A 16,192-nucleotide genomic window follows, 5' to 3' on the forward strand; every position below is an offset into this window, starting at 1 on the left:
GAAATGATAAGGTGGCTGCTGTTTTTACAGGGCCACAAAATTGGCCTTTTATTTTTCTGGAGCCCTGACGTTACCCAAACCACCGCTGCAGAGAAATGATTGTTCATCAGTTACAAATAAATATGTTCTCCTGCAACAGGACACTGGCTCTGTGTTAACACGTGTGGGCAGGATTAGAGCATCATTCGTTTCCATTTATATCACTGCCAAGAGTTCCTGTGAGTAAGTGCTCCCTTACCATTTCACGCAGAGCTTAATTCACCAGACTCAAACAATCAAAATGATGGTCTGTCATCTCTATTTCAATTAGGTGGTGGGAAAGTGGGGAGGCATTTGATAAATCCTAATTTAATTCCAAGCCCCTAAAAGACGGCAAGTCCTAACCTATCAGACGGCCACCACTGACAGTTGGTTGCAATAGTACCTGGTTCTGAAATCAGTCACGGACAGAAGTTGTACACCAATCTTATACCAAATACACCACCTGCTGCAACCTGAATTCTTGACTCCAGACTCTCCGGAAATCTAATTGTTCTTGGTGGGGTCTGGTTTTCCATACCATGAGATTTACCATCTGTCTTAATTCAAAGATCGTTCAGTGGGCAATAGAAACTCCAAGGACCCAGATACTTTCTGAGAAGAAACTAAACCATACCGGCAGCTGAGTAACCCCTTCGGCCTACCCTGAGCTCGTTCCCACGGACATGCCAGGAAGATGACAGACCAGGACGGGGGTGGGCAGAATTATAAAGAAAACATTTCTCTAGAAAGAAACCTGACCAGCAAAACTAGCACTGGCTGAAAACTACTTCTAATAGTCCATACAAGTGCCTGATGTAACTAATTTTAAATAAAGCACGCTGCAGTGCTCCCAATCCCTAGACAGCTGGGTACTGCATTCATGATTTCTGCCCGATCTGCATGAACCTGTACTGGTACTTATTTTTGTCTTTAAATTACTACTCTATTTGTCCTCAAGTAAACTTCTTCAATAAGGGAACTTTACACGAATACTATAAATCAGGGGGTCTCGGCCTTGGCATTAATGACATTTTGACCAGATGGTTCCTTGTTGTGCTGTCCTGTGCGCCATATGACGTTTAGCAACAGGCCTGGCCTCTACCCACGAGATACCAAGTAGCACCCCAGTGCCAGTTATGACAACTAAAAATGTCTCCAAATGCTCCCAAATGTTCCTAGGGAGAAGGACAGAATTCCCTCCGGTTGAGAACCACTGTCACAAATGGAAAGTTGGTCTCTTTTTAAAAGCACACATTAAAATATTCACTTAATTAATACTGCATCTGAAATAATCTGGCATTGCTCATTCTGGGAACTGGAGCCAAAGCCAGCATCACATGGGGAGGATCCCCCTGGACTACAGAGTCACAGCCCGTGTTTGGGCTCTGTCTTGCCACGGGCCATGTGGCTCTGGGCACGTTCCTTCATCTGAGCCTCGCTCCCCTCACCAGCATGACGGCAGCAAAGTACGACATTCATGGGAGTACTCTAGGATCAGTGACATACGCAGCTGACCGTCTGCACAGGCAGGGCTAGCATAAATGTTCACTGGTGACGCTGTTATTATTTCTGTAATTAAAGGTTTTCACGTTGGGTTCCTTAGTGCTTGAGAGTTCCAAAGAGGCGCCTCATGGTTTGCCCAAAGGAGCAGAGTGGCTGCAGCTTTGCACCCTCCACTCTGTCTCAAAGCAGAACAGCAGCCCAGAGCCTCTGCCCAACTGTGTCCATTCTTAGCTCATAGGCCATGCAAATGCAGGCCAGGGGATGGATGTGGCCTGCTGGCTGTAGTATGCCGACCCCTGAAGTGGACTGTCCCCTTAGCACCTGACTCAGGGCTGAGCCAGAAGATGCAGTTTGTAAACCTTCAGCAGTGAGTGTTCACGTACTGAGTTTCTGAGCAAGATTCAATCTGAAATAAGAGTTTCCCTAATTTAAGGAAACAAAAATGGAAAATCCCAGCACCAAATGATGAATTTGTAGATGCTGCCCACTCTGAAATGTTTTTGTAAGGTATGCTGTACTGCACAGTGCCCCCAAGAACATTTCACTGCATCAACTGGCTTCTGGGTTCATGCTGCGGCTCCTCAGGGTGGGACCACATGCTGCATTTCCATGTAGCAGACATCCAGCTGAGGGCTTTGCACTACAGAAACGCTAGAAAAAAGCCTGGTGAAAAGGAGGGAGTACACGTAGCCCTTCAAGCCTTCTGAAAGGCTTCCCAGGAAGTTGCAACTCTAGCACTCAACACTACAGTAGAGGCTGACCACCAGCGGTTCCTACCTGGCCCAGGGATGGGTTGAGTTTGGCCTACGTTTTTAAAAAGGAGAAATTGTTTTAAAAATTTGAGCTTACTTAAAAGTTGGGAGGTTCTGCACAAAAACCTGGATTTCTGGCTCACTAGGCCTTCTCACTGGCGGTAATCTGTTGGAGTGGAGTGAGATGGCCCCTCTTTGGAAAAGTCACGTGCTCTTTAATTTGCTGCAGTCCTTACCACTCCCTACTGTCTAACACCTGATCCTTGCTTCTCATCAGTATTAACTGGTTTCTGTAGGTGTCTGGGTTTGCCACTTCTTCTAGAGAAGGATTCCCTTCTTCTCCTTCCCTGGGAGATAATATATTAAAGCCACTACTCACAGGACTTAAAAATATGTTATGAAACACCAAAGGAATTTAAACAAGCTGTTTGGAGATACTCATAAAAACGTAAGTGTGTAACTTCACACATTATCACTCTTTTCAGAGACCAGGTACTGATTAAAGTAATTGTTTTTTCTTAATATGAAGAAAAAATAAATGTGGAACAGATTTAAAGCAAATGTACACACAAAGTCCTTAAAATAAATCACTAACATTAAAATGATGGCGATTTCATTAAAAAATAAATACCATACTGGAGGAGGCAGACAGGGCAAAGGACGGGGTGAATGGAAGTGAAGCAAGACCTTAAGGATCATTGACTGATGTGGGATTTGCTTGTTTCACCCTCAGGTCACTCACATCCTTTACTAATCAACAGGCACATGCATATTTCTGTGTAAACCAGGGGTTGGCAAATGACAGATTGTGGACCGTATCAGACCCACTGCCTGTTTCTGCAAACAAAGTTTTAATTGAAATACTATCACATCCTCTCAGCTGTGTATTGTCTATGGTGGCTTTTGTGCTACAAGGCAGAATTAAGTAGCTGCAACAGAGACCTGTGGCCTGCAAAACTGAAAAATATTCACTCTCTGGCCCTTAGCTGAAAAAAGTTTGCTTATCTCTGGCTTAAACAATCATCACCACCATTTTCAGATTTGAACTGCTTGAAATTCTGAAGGAAGTTTTTTTAGCTTTCAGAAGTGGACCTTCTCACTGAGCTGAAGGTGATAAGGGAAAGCTCCGATTTACCAGTGCTGAGTTTCAGGAGGTCCCTTTTTTTTTTTCTGGAGACAGAGTCTTGCTCTGTCATCCAGGCTGGAGTGCAGTGGTGTGATCTTCTCACTGCAGCCTCTGCCTTCCAGGCTCAAGTGATCTCCCACCTCAGCCTCCCGAGTGGCTAGACTACAGGCATGAGCCACTATGCCCTGCTAATTGTTGTATTTTTTCTAGAGACGGGGTTTCACCATGTTGCCCAGGCTGGTCATGAACTTCTGGATTTAAGCGATCCAACTTCCTTGGCCTCCCAAAGTCCTGGGACTACGGGAGTGAGCCACTACACCCGACCATCTGGAGGTCATTTTTAATGGCAACTACTTGGGGACCAGTAGCTTTAATGTCCACAGACAATAGCAAAGGAAAGGGCTGTGGGGGGGCCTCCTCACAGTCACCATCATTGTGTGGCACCTGGGCTGCTGACAGCTCCTATTTGTCAGGGCCAGTGAGGGGGTCTCCACAGCAACACCACCTTCGGCATTAAGCATGATCATTACCTCCACTTTGCAAATGAGTACACGGGACTAAGACTTACCTGAGGACCGTGAGTGAATAAAGGACAGAGCCAACTGGGTTGATCTGACTCCCGAAGCCACTCTGCCGAGATTGTAGATGTTCTCAGATTTCTGTAGGGTGGAAGCTGAGGACCTACACACCTCATACCTGGAGTAGGGAGCCCCCAGAGTTTACCATCAGTTTCTTCTCCCCTGTCTCTGGAATCTGGAACCTGACTCCAATGGCAAGAACTCATTTCCACTTACCTCTCCCATCTCTCAAACTGTAAATACTCCCAGCCTAAGCTCTCAGCAGCCATATTTTTCAGGAATGTGGTCAAACAAATGTTTAAGAGGAGCAGGCTGAAAGTGCTACTTTGCCAGAGCCCATAGTCCAGAGGCTGAACACTCAAGCTTGAAAATCAATTCCAAGTCCACCGCCTGTCTTCGTAGAAAACACACTAGTCCAAGCCACCATTACCACTGCCTCCTAACTGGGCTTCTTTCATCCATTCCTGCCTTCCTATATCATCTCCACGCAGAGGCCTGAGAGGTCTTTCAAAAAATCAATGAAGTAACGCTGCAGCCGAGATCTACCACTGGTTTCTCATTTCTAGTAGAACGAAATCCTCAGTGTGGTCAACGAGCACCTTTCCAGAGCACCTCCATCAATCTCTAAATCCATCCCCTCCTCTCCCCCTCACTCTCTCTGGTCTAACCACACTGGCCTGATAGCTCCTCAACTGATGCAAATTAATTCTCCACTGTAGGGTCTCTGGACCTGCTGTTCCTGCAGCCCAGAATTCTCCTCCCTGGATCTTTGCACGGCTAGCTCTTTCTTACCGCTTGGATCTCTGCTCAGAGGGTCATCCTTGACCACTCAGAGCTACACTGTTCCTCCGCTCCCCAACTGTAGCAATTAAGGCTACTTAAGGGTATGTATTTGTTTACTGGCATATTCTCAAGCTCCCCTACCAGAACGCAAACCCCAAGAGAAGAGAAGTTTGTGTTACCTATGTTCTACTCCCAAAGCCTAGCCTGGTGCCTCTTATACAGTGGGAATTCCATACATGTTTCTTCAGTGTCTTCAAATGCAAGAAATTCAACTTTTTCAAGGTAATTCCTAGAGGGGATGTCACTGTTCATACAGAAACAGCTTCCCAAGTGGCCCCATGTTTCCTTCACTCCGTTCCACAAAAGGCTACTCTGCACCTTTCCCCAAATCACAGCTAAAGTGAGCAATACCCACAGGAGACCCCCACTTCAAAAAATTAGTTCATACCAGCTTTAAGAGGAAAGTAATTCAAAACATGAAAATTTATTCTAAGTTGTATCTTAACATACGAGATCTCAGCTTTAGATGAATTTTAATGTTTACAAGTGCAAAAGCAAATAAATATTTACCAGTTGCTTTTTTTTTGCACTCTTATAACTCCACAACAGCTTAGACGCAAAAAAAATTGTTGCTAAACATCTTGTAGTCTGGCAAAATGAAGAATTTCTTATTAAGAAAAGCCCTCACAACAATAACAACTCCTCATGCTTATGGCTCCCTTGCAGCAACTATCAGGACGGTTCATTAAGATTTGAGCACATGATAGAGCAACAAAATTGCCACCAGGAGGGGTAAGACGAGGATCTCATGCCCTGGCCTCACTGTTCATACACTGGCTCATTCCCACAGCAATGGCAGCTCTGGGAGAGAGGGCCGTATTTCTTGGGCAAGGACCATGGGCCAATACCAGCTCTCCCCAAGCTGAAGCCTTTCATTCTGTAGGTTTCCACGAATATGCCACTTCTCCAGAGTGGCCTTTCTTAATTAAGGTAGGTCCCTATTCCTCTCCATAATTCTCTTGGACAGCATCCTGTTTATTTCCTCTATTACCATTTCACAATCGAAAACTTCAGTGAGCTAGTTTTCCAGCTTGCCAGTTAACCATCTAGCTTGCCGACTAACCACCATCTATCTTGCTCACTTTCTAACGTTCCTGCTACCTAACTTCTGGGCATGTGCTCCAGCTAGCTGCTGTCTGTCATCTGTCTGCCCTCCCCTTTAAACTTTCTAGGCAGGGACCAGGATCCCCTGGGACAGCACCCTGCCCAGTCCCTGGCACCAAACTAGCCATTTGTAGCTACATTATATAATGAATATGGAATGAAATCTTAATAAATAAACTTCTTAAGATCGATGGCTTTTTTTATTCATTTGTATCATTGCCTGGTTGAAGTCCCTGGAGTTATTCCGAGGCAAGAAAACAAATATCAAAGAAAGACTTACTCCAGCATAAGAGAGTAGGCTTCTGGAGTAAAATAGGGACACACACATACACAATCACACGTGCGCACCTTTTCTATGACAGACATATATGATTCTAAGAATATTAAGTACTTTCTGAAGCTTCACCTTCTCCTTCCAATTTTTTGAAAAAGGGTACGACTATTCACAGGAGCGGGAACCCTCAAAGAAGACCTGCACCACTTACCTGGATTAACAGTGATAAATCTGCTGTCTTCAGAAAATCGGTCCCCGCGGGACATAGGCTTTTTAGATGGCATTTCGGGCCTCTTGGGATCACTCCCTGCATACTGCTCCTCTGTGGTGGTGGGGGGCACTTGGGTGGAGGTGGCCGTGTCGGGGTCCGGGCCTGGGCCGGCATCCCTCCTTCCGCCCGTCTGGTCTGTGGGGACGGCAGTGTGGTCCTGCTCATGCCCAGGTATAGTCTGATGCCCCCCCTCGGCAGTCCTGTTAGGAGACGAGGGTGTGGGGCTAGGCTCCATCTGATTCCGCTCCTCGGCAGCATGGGTCACCCCGCTCTTCTCCTTCTTTTCGGAGTCCTTCTCTCCATCCTCCTCGTGCTCCCGCTCCCCATCCTCACTCTCGCTTTTCTCATCCTTCTCTCCTTCCTCGGTGCCCTCGCTGTCCTTGGTTGGTGACGAATCACCATCGGGCCCTGGAGAAGCCAAGGCCTCTGTGGTGGCGAGGACTGGCCTAGCCGCCTGCTTGCTGGCCGAGGCGGCCGTAGGGAGGCGCGTGGGCCACACAGTGCTGGGGAAAGAGGAGATGCCACCACCGCCGAACCCCAGGCCGGCGAGGAGCGTGCTGGTGACCACCGAGGCCACTGTGGCCTGGCTGCCACTGGAGGAGGGACCCATCCCAGTTGCCATGGAAACAAATGAGAATGGGATGCCAGAGGACGTCCAGGTAGAAGACCCCGAGCTGATGGGGGCCATGTCGGCTGAAGAGGCAGGAGACGCTGTGGGCTGGAAAGGGTCACCCGGCAAGGGTGGAAAAGAGGCAGAAGAAGAAAAAGCAGAGAAGCATCAGTAATTAAGATTGGGAATGAGACCCTGGTGGTCACCCTCTGAGGATTTTACTCATTTGTGCTATGGAGGTTTCCAATGTATGGCATAAAGTGGACATTAGGTGGTCCATGGGTGATCAACTTTTATTTTTAATGGTTTTATAATTGTTAACATGTTAAAAGGCATAACTAGTGAATCAAACTCAGGTTTTCACTGATATTACCCAAGATGAGGCTAGGTACCAAAAAAACTAAGTAGTGTTAAAGCTGACTTACACAACAAAGAAGTCATGAATTGGAAAAATCAGATGGTCATCTGTTCTTGGGGTGATGAGAGTCAGAAGACCTTTGATTTTATGTATATCACTGACACTTGAGTAGATACTCAGTTCTAGGTCTGGAAAGATACTGGGTGATCCAGCCCAACCCCACCGTCTCCCAGTGAGGAAGTGGGTGGACAAGGAGAGAAAGCAGCCTGCCCAGGTGTGCAATGACAGGGTCAGAGGCAGAAGCCATGCTCTGCAGTGCATGCTCTGGGCACTGGTTTACATCTCTGCATCTCCATGTTGGGCACTGCAGAGTCACTGTACCTTTCAGTTTCTAAGTTTATCCGTGGGAAAATCTGAGCCCATACAGATGACAACAACATCAACAACGATAACAAGAATTCGAATTAACAAATGCCAACTGTGTGCCAGGGCTTTCCATGCTTCTCTGGAGGCAGATGTGATCATCACCCCATTTTGCAGGTGAGGAAACTGAGACACAGAGATGTTAAAGAGCTTACACAAAGTACATGACCTGGAAGGCACAAATGCAGGGCTGCCTGGGCCCAAGACTCGGCTCGTTCTTACCACCATACTAAATTGGGGCTCAAATCTGGGGGTTTTACTCACATAAGGTATCTTAGGAAAACAAGAAGTGCTGCTCTGAGCTATTAGTCTAATTTTAGCTTGCCTGCTGGGTGATGCTGGACACATTACTTTAACTCACTGAGCCTCGGTTTCCTCATCTGTAAAACAGGAACAACAGTAACACTGACCTTGTGGGCTGCCTGGAGAAGTAAACAAAATAATCTGTGCCTGAAACCCAGGGAGAGCATAGTGAATTTTAGGCTATTATTATCATCACCACTACTGTGATTAGTATTTTAATTATTCATTATACCAACCAGGAAAGGGGAAACTAAGATATTAATTCTGGTTCCAGAAATTTTCAGATCCACATAACTTTAGGCAGATGACAACCTCTGAATTTCAGCATATGTCAAATGAAAGGGTTGGAACAGATTTAACCCCCTTATGGTCCTGCATCGTCTGATCCCACAAATCATAACTAAAAATATAAAGAATTTTTACCTTCACAAAATTATACAATATAACCACCTAACAACACTGTTGCACAGCTTGTGTTCATAAGGTACTGAATTATAAAAAGTGAATAACGTAATTTTTTTCTCTACCATAACAGCTTTACATTGAGCAGTTTAACAACATTATACTGCCACTTCGTGGTGACAGTTTTAACTGCAAGCAAATTAACAACCCGCCACGACAAAGCAATCTCCCATTCTCTACTTACCACTCCTGTTTTCACTATTCTGGTCCCTTGGAATATTCGAGTGGTATTAGCTGAGAAACAAAGAAATTACATTTAAGCAATAAAACTTTTTTTGTGACTGTAACAAGACATTCCTTATGAACACAAATCTGAATTACATATAATTTTCACATGTCAAAATATTATTCTGTAGATTTTTTCCAACCATTTAAAAATGTAAAGCCCTTCTTGGCTTACGAGTCATACAAAAACATGCAGAGAGCTAGATTTGGTTTGTGGGTAGTAGCATGCTGACCCCTGTCTTCAACTATTAGTTAAAAAGTTATTTTTCAATTTTTACTGTTTTCTGTTTTATTGAGGTAAAAGCTTACATACAGTAAAATGCGTAAGATACAGGTGTATAGGTAAATGAATTTTACATATGTAAACACCTGTGTAACCACTCCCCACAGTAATATAGAGACATATCACCAGTGTGTTGCTGGAGAAAAGGTGGACCTGTGCCCGCATCTAGTCAATATCCACCTCCACCCCCCAAAGCTAGCCACCATTTGGACTCTGTCAGTTTTACCTGTATTTGAACTTGATTTAAATGGAATCGTATTACACCATTGTTCCTCCTGTACTATCTTTTTGGTCATGATTTCTTATCCTTTTTGTGATTCTAATTATCCATCCTTAACTTATTACTGTTTACCTTAAATTGCTAATTTCACCACTTATTAAAAATGAGCTGTACAATAACTTAACTCTATTTGCCCACCTTACCTTTTGTGTACTGTTATATTTTTATTCCTACCTATATTTTAAAATCCTGTAAGCTACTGCCAATTGTTTAAAATGGTCTAATGATTTCATATTAACCATACATTACCCTTTCTGGTGTTTATTTCTTCCTGTAGCTCTGTTCTCCTATGTGTTATCATTAAACAATATAACTTGGAAAAAATTTTTTTTAAGATTATGGTAAAATACATGACAGAATTTATCATCTTAAAGTTTAACAAAGTGGCCGGGCACAGTTGCTCAAGCCTATAATCCTAGCACTCTGGAAGGCCGAGGCAGGCGGATCACGAGGTCAGGAGATTGAGACCATCCTGGCCAACATGATGAAACCTCGTCTCTACTAAAATACAAAAAATAAGCTGGGTGTGGTGGTGGATGCCTGTAATCCCAGCTACTCGGGAGGCTGAGGCAGGAGAATCACTTGAACCTGGGAAGCAGAGGCTGCAGTGAGCAGAGATCGCACCACTGCATTCCAGCCTGGTGACAGAGCAAGACTTCGTCTCAAAAAAAATAAAAAATAAAAAATAAAAAAATTACTGTCTTAACCATGTTTAAGTGTATGGTTCAGTAGTGTTAAGGTTGTTCACACAGTTGTACAACCATTACTTCTATCCATCTCCAGAACTTAGTCATCTTGCAAAACGGAAACTCTATATGCATTAAAGAACCCATTTCTTCCTTCCCCCAACCCTGGCAACCACCACGGTACTTTCTCTATGAATCTGACTGCTCCGGATGCCGGATGCTTCATATAAGTGGAATCATACGTATTTGTCCTTTTGTGTCTCACTTATTTTACTTAGCATAACGTCCTCAAGCTTCTTCCACCTTGCAGCATGTGTCAGAATTCCCTTCCTTTTTGAGGGTGAATAATATTCCATTGTGTGTATATAGCACGTTTTGTTTATCCCTTCATCAGTCAATGGACACTTGGGTTGCTTTCACCTTCTGGCTATTGCAAATAATGCTAAACAACATGACTTTTTAAAAACCCCATCAAACTGCTTCTATGTGGTTCTTTCAAAAAACAAAAGTGCTATATAAACTGAAAAGCTGCTTCCTATATACACTGAGAGATCAGCAAAAATGCTATAATAACGCTTGTACCTGCTATGATAGTTACCAAAACCAGAAATGGCAAGTGACCCACATATATTTTTGTTTGGCCTGCAAACTTTTATAAAAACAAAACAAAACAAAACAGAATTTGCCACCAATATTGTAGATGGTAGCTTTATCTAAAGCTCTCAACCTCTTGCTTATCTGAAAACTCACAATATTGGCAAAACTAGGCTCACCTTCCAGCTGGGCACCATTCAGCTGGGGCTGAGTGTCTATCGCCCCCTTTAGGTGGCCACATGGTCTCCGATTTCCCACTGACGGCACTCCCCTCATGTGTACGTGCCCCCTGCCTGGCCCCATGGACGCCGGAGTTTGCAACCTTGACCTGATGATATATCCATTTTGCATAGTTGGGAAGTCAAATGTGTGTAGGTCCCAGGTCAAATAAGGCAGCAAAGAAAGCAAGTAACGGGGGTCTCACCCAGCCTAAATATAGCCTCCCATGATCACTGAGCTGCTCAAAGATCAACACTTCATGCTTCAGACAGGTGTGCATGCCTCGCCTATTTAAGACAGGAAAAAAGATTCCCAGGAGGAACTACTTTACCTGCCCTTTAAGAGGGGCTCTATTTAATGCCAACAAACTGAACAGCCACTCCATCAGCATGTGGCTTTCCAGTGGTCTTGAACAATCTCCACTGGGGTCAATATCCACTCGGGTCACTGACAACCCTAGTGACTAGAAGCTTCTACAGGAGCTTTCAGATCAGGAGTGTTTACCCAGGGTCAATGGACCTAATGGGGTTTTTCTAAGCTCTCACTGCAATGGTGCCCTTTTTTCCACTATGTATGTAGGCAACCAATCCCAACTGCATTCGCAGGACCTGCAGCTTTGTCTCTGATTGAAATCTCAGATATTTTCTTACTGCCTTAGAGTTGTTGTAGCTATTGTGGAATACCATTGATGTTCATCACTACTCAAAAATCACTGGAGCTAACAGACGAACCACTTGTCATTTAACACCTTAATTTTAAAAAGCACATATATTATTATATCCCAAATATGTTTAAAATATTTTGACAACTGTATTGAATATAATTGGTTCCTTTCCTATGTATTTCACTTATTTATCTAAAACCATTCTGAGAGAGGATCCAGGGGCTTTGCTACAGATGGGTCTGTGGCTCAAGGAAGAAGCTTATAAACCCCCATTTTCCATGACTGTTGAGAACTGCAAAAAGGCTTTGAATATCTCATCAATATTTTCATCCTTTTGTTGAAGACTGCAGGTATTTGGTAATTTTTACTCTTTGGGGTGGGCCATTGCTGTGTGTTGCTGATTAGGCTTTGCAATAAGAAAACCCAACTCAGCTTAGTAGCAGAGTTTTTCTGCAGTCACCGGCACCCAAGCCATCATTTCCCTGTTTGTAGAATAACCCCTACTGCACCAGCTGCTATAAAGTGAGGTTCAAATGAAATAATTTACGTAAAAATGCTCTGTTACTGTGAGCCATTCTACAAATATTGCTTGCTATTATTATTGTTATATTTTCCACAGTAAGGTAAACATATTTATTATGATGTTACATATAACCTAAATAGTGTTATATTTACTATAATATGGTAAATATTCCATGTGGCTTCCTAATGCTCCCAAGCCAGATTAAATTTATTATTGAGAAACCTAATTATTCTGAAAAAGGAGATACCTTTTTTCTTTCCATTTTAAAACTTGCCCCCTTATCAACATGGAGGGATAAATGCCAATATACGTAATGAGTAAACTCATGTCCACCTCTGAGGAAAGAAAGTCTGTAGACAAGGAGACACTGGCCACTTTCAGCAAGTCATCACGATCAGACATTTAAACTATTCCATGCTTTGAACTTATTAGCTGACAGGGCCTTTTTGAATTACATTATGTTATAAACATTTAATTTTTCAAAGTCCATGCAGAAGCCAGGGAGCTCTGGGTCTATTAATCAGGTAAAGGCAGTTCTGCAGATTCTAGGCTCTTGGATGGAGCACATGGGAGGCCTAATCATGATTTATGTGTCCGAAGTTCCAAGGCCCCGGCCTCAGCAAGCTCCCAGTCTGCCTTCCTTCTTTCTCCCCTAGGCCAGCACAGACCTGGCCTCGCCCTGCAGTCCTTCCTCGACACAGGGAAAGAGACCAATATGTTCACAGTAAAGGTGGGCACAGGGAGCATGATTTATTTATGAAAAAAATGCAGCTATGCTCATTTCCATTCGTTTAAATGGAAGGATGAGATCAATGTGAACATTAGCAAAGAATATTTAAATACTAAATGGAAAATGTTCAAGCCAGAGGGGATCCTTGGAGGAAATCTAGGCTGGAGGGCTTCTAATCCTAGGTTTATTGTTTATTATTTTTATATACTAATACTAAGGGGGGGATTTACACACAGTGCCAGTAACTAGCACTATGTGAATGACTCAACATCCATTACCCCGCATCATTCTACAAAGACCCTGTGGGGTAGGTACTATGGATACTGCCACTTTTTGGATTGGAAAACTACAGTTTCAAGCAGTTAAGAAACATTCTCAAAGTTGCGCAGCTTCTAAGAGGCAGCCGGGACTCAGACCAGAGGTCTTCACTCCAGAACCCCTTACGGTGCCTGCCAGTTCCCAGGGCCATCAGGGCCAACTTGTGAAAGCTCAGATTCCTGGATAAAGCCCCCCAGCCCCAGGTAAGATTCTGATGCAGCTGGTCTGGGAGGGGCCTGTGAACGTGCACTTCTCAATGAGTCTTCCAGGAGCTCTTGCTGTTGCTGTGGCTTCTGGTCCACAACTCACATGCCTGACTGGGTCCCCGAAGTTGTATGCAAAATTCTAGCACTTTGTAGGGAAAATGTCCAAACCTTCACGAGATCCATAACTCAAAAAGGGTTCACCACTGGCCTGGTTAACCTGGTGTGGTTTTCTTATTTGACAGATAAGTTTCCCTCAGGGAAAACTGAGGACCCGAGAAGTCAAGGACCGGATCCAAGAGGACCTCAGGCTGGCAGAGCAGAGTCCAGCACCCTGGTCCCTACTTCCATGCCGGTCTTAAGGCCTGTCATCAAACCAAATCAGCAAACTGCAGCCCATGGCTACAGCCCATAGCTGCCTAAATAATCCTGGAACCAGGACTGGGATTAGGTTGGGGCAAGTAAGACAGTGTATCTATCTCTACTTAAAATTCAGATATTTTATTCATGAGATGTTTACATCAATTTTGCTTTTATTTTTATTTTGTATTTATTTTATTATATTTTCATTTCTTCGAGATGGAGTTTCACTCTTGTTGCCCAGCCTGGAGTGCAGTGGCGCAATCTCGGCTCACTGCAACCTCCGCCTTCCAGGTTCAAGTGATTTTCCTGCTTCAGTCTCGCGAGTAGGTGGGAGTAGCTGCGATTACAGGCATGCACCACCACGCCCGGTTAATTTTTGTTTTTTTTAGTAGAGATGGGGTTTCACTATGTTGGCCAGGCTGGTCTCGAACTCCTGACCTTGTGGTCCACCCACCTCAGCCTCCCAAAGTGCTGGGATAACAGGTGTGAGCCACCGCACTTGGCCTAATTTTGCTTTTAAAAAACATCCCATTGCCGGGCGCGGTGGCTCACGCCTGTAATCCCAGAGCTTTGGGAGGCTAAGGCAGGCAGATCACGAGGTCAGGAGTTCAAGACCAGCCCGGCCAACATGGTGAAATCCCATCTCTAGTAAAAATACAAAAAATTAGTTGGGCGTGGTGGCAGGCGCCTGTAGTCCCAGCTACTCAGGAGGCTGAGGCATCACTTGAACCCAGGAGGTGGAGGTTGCAGTGAGCCGAGACCGCGCCGCTGCACTCCAGCCTGGGCAATAGAGCAAGACTCCATCTCAAAACAAACAAACAAACAAAAATTCCATTAGAATGTTATGTCTCTTGGTCACTCAATTTTTTGGTGCCCCTTAAAATTTTGAGCAAAGGCAAATGTCCCACTTGCTTCACCCTAGTTCTGGCCCTGGACCTTTCTATTAGTACCTAAGTCATCAGGACCATCTATCTAGATCCAGGAATCTCAAGGATCCTCCATGCAGGGGCTTGTTTGTGTGGCTCGCAAGTCGGAAGGGTGAGGTGTAGCTGCTTTGGGCTGCAGTTTTTGAGAGAACAGCTAACTGAATCACGTTAGAACGACAAAGAGGATGTGCGACGGTACAACTTGGAAGTGATTTTGTGACACAGTGCTGGACAGTGACCAAGAAAAAGGCCCCATACTTGGTTCCCCACAGTTGGAAAATAACAATAAAACAAAAATCAAAAATGCTTTGTTTCTTCTCCCCTCTTCTGCCTATAAAACCTCCAACCTAGAAGACTTAAATTACTAGGGCTTTTCACATAGGTTTTCAAACCCTACACTTCTCCGGCCAGGCTTGTTGTATTCTTCCCCAGCACCTGAGCAGGAAGAAGCAGAAAACATTGGGAGGCAGTCTCGGGCGCCCCAGGCCACAGCAGGGGAAGCCACAGCCTCACCTTGAAACAGCATCGTCTGGCTGAAGTCGCTGCGCATGTCGTTCCGACACACGGCCTGGACTCGGAACAGGTAAAGGCTATCGGGTGAGACGTGGCTAATGGTGGCTTTCTGTAGATAAAGAAGGAAAAGGCAGTGAGTTAGTTTTGAAGGCCAGGGCACACTTTGCATTCTAAAGCCAAACCTGAGTGCCGTGACAAAGCCTGACAGATGTGATGCTTCCCTGCTGACCAAAGGCTCACTTTGGAAGGAAAGACTGCTTGGACCCTGCCTGGGAATCTATTTTTATGAACTTCCCTGGGAACCTGTTTTCAGCATCGAAATGTTCAGGACACGGGATTGAGTAACATTATTATTATTATTTTTTTATTGAGATGAAGTCTCGCTCTGTAACCTAGGCTGGAGCTCAATGGCAAAATCTCAGCTCACTGCAACTTCCGTCTCCCAGGTTCAAGTGATTCTCCTGCCTCAGCCTCTCCGAGTAGCTGGGATTACAGGAGCCCGCCACCAAGCCCAGCTAATTTTTTTTTTTGTATTTTTAGTAGAGACGGGGTTTCGCCATGTTGGCCAGGCTGGTCTCGAACTCCTGACCTCAGATCATCTGCCCGCCTCAGCCTCTCAAAGTGCTGGGATTACAGGCGTGAGCCACCCTGCCTGCCCAGGTCTGTTTCTTTACAGTTTAAAGGCCTCGCTGTATTTTTATTACGCAGAGTATGGGGCATGATGCAAGGAAGAACACCAGGCTAGAAGGCAGAGTACATGGTCTCCTCATATCACTCACAAGCTGTGGGGTTCTGAGTCAGTTCTTTCGGCCTCTGCTATCTTCTGTAAAATGGTGAGAGGAAGAGCTACTTCATAGGTACTTGTGAGAATTATATAACACAGGCCCAGCAAACCTTGCTCAGAGGTAGACCACACCAAGCAACAGAAAGAATGCCACTTGGCTAACATAGGGGTGTTGGCAAGCTGTGGCCCACTGTCTGTTTTTATCAATAAAGTTTTATTGGCACACAGCCATGGCCATTTGTTTAGGTAGGTC

At 44.7% G+C, this 16,192-nt stretch overlaps 1 protein-coding gene across 3 annotated transcripts in view; it reads right to left on the reverse strand.

The window, feature by feature from the left end:
• The window catches only part of PTPRG (protein tyrosine phosphatase receptor type G), a 751,407-nt gene that overhangs the window by 94,795 nt on the left and 640,420 nt on the right, over positions 1-16,192 (reverse strand). For all 3 annotated transcript variants that reach the window (XM_055259569.2, XM_063630796.1, XM_063630795.1), the window contains exons 10-12: positions 15,156-15,264; positions 8,813-8,862; positions 6,413-7,190 (exon numbers count right to left, since the gene is read on the reverse strand). In XM_055259569.2, coding sequence (XP_055115544.1) covers positions 6,413-7,190; positions 8,813-8,862; positions 15,156-15,264 — 937 coding nt within the window. The remainder of the gene's footprint in view (positions 1-6,412; positions 7,191-8,812; positions 8,863-15,155; positions 15,265-16,192) is intronic.

Source organism: Symphalangus syndactylus, chromosome 21 (genome assembly GCF_028878055.3).
Source record: "Symphalangus syndactylus isolate Jambi chromosome 21, NHGRI_mSymSyn1-v2.1_pri, whole genome shotgun sequence".
Taxonomy (NCBI): Eukaryota; Metazoa; Chordata; class Mammalia; order Primates; family Hylobatidae; genus Symphalangus; species Symphalangus syndactylus.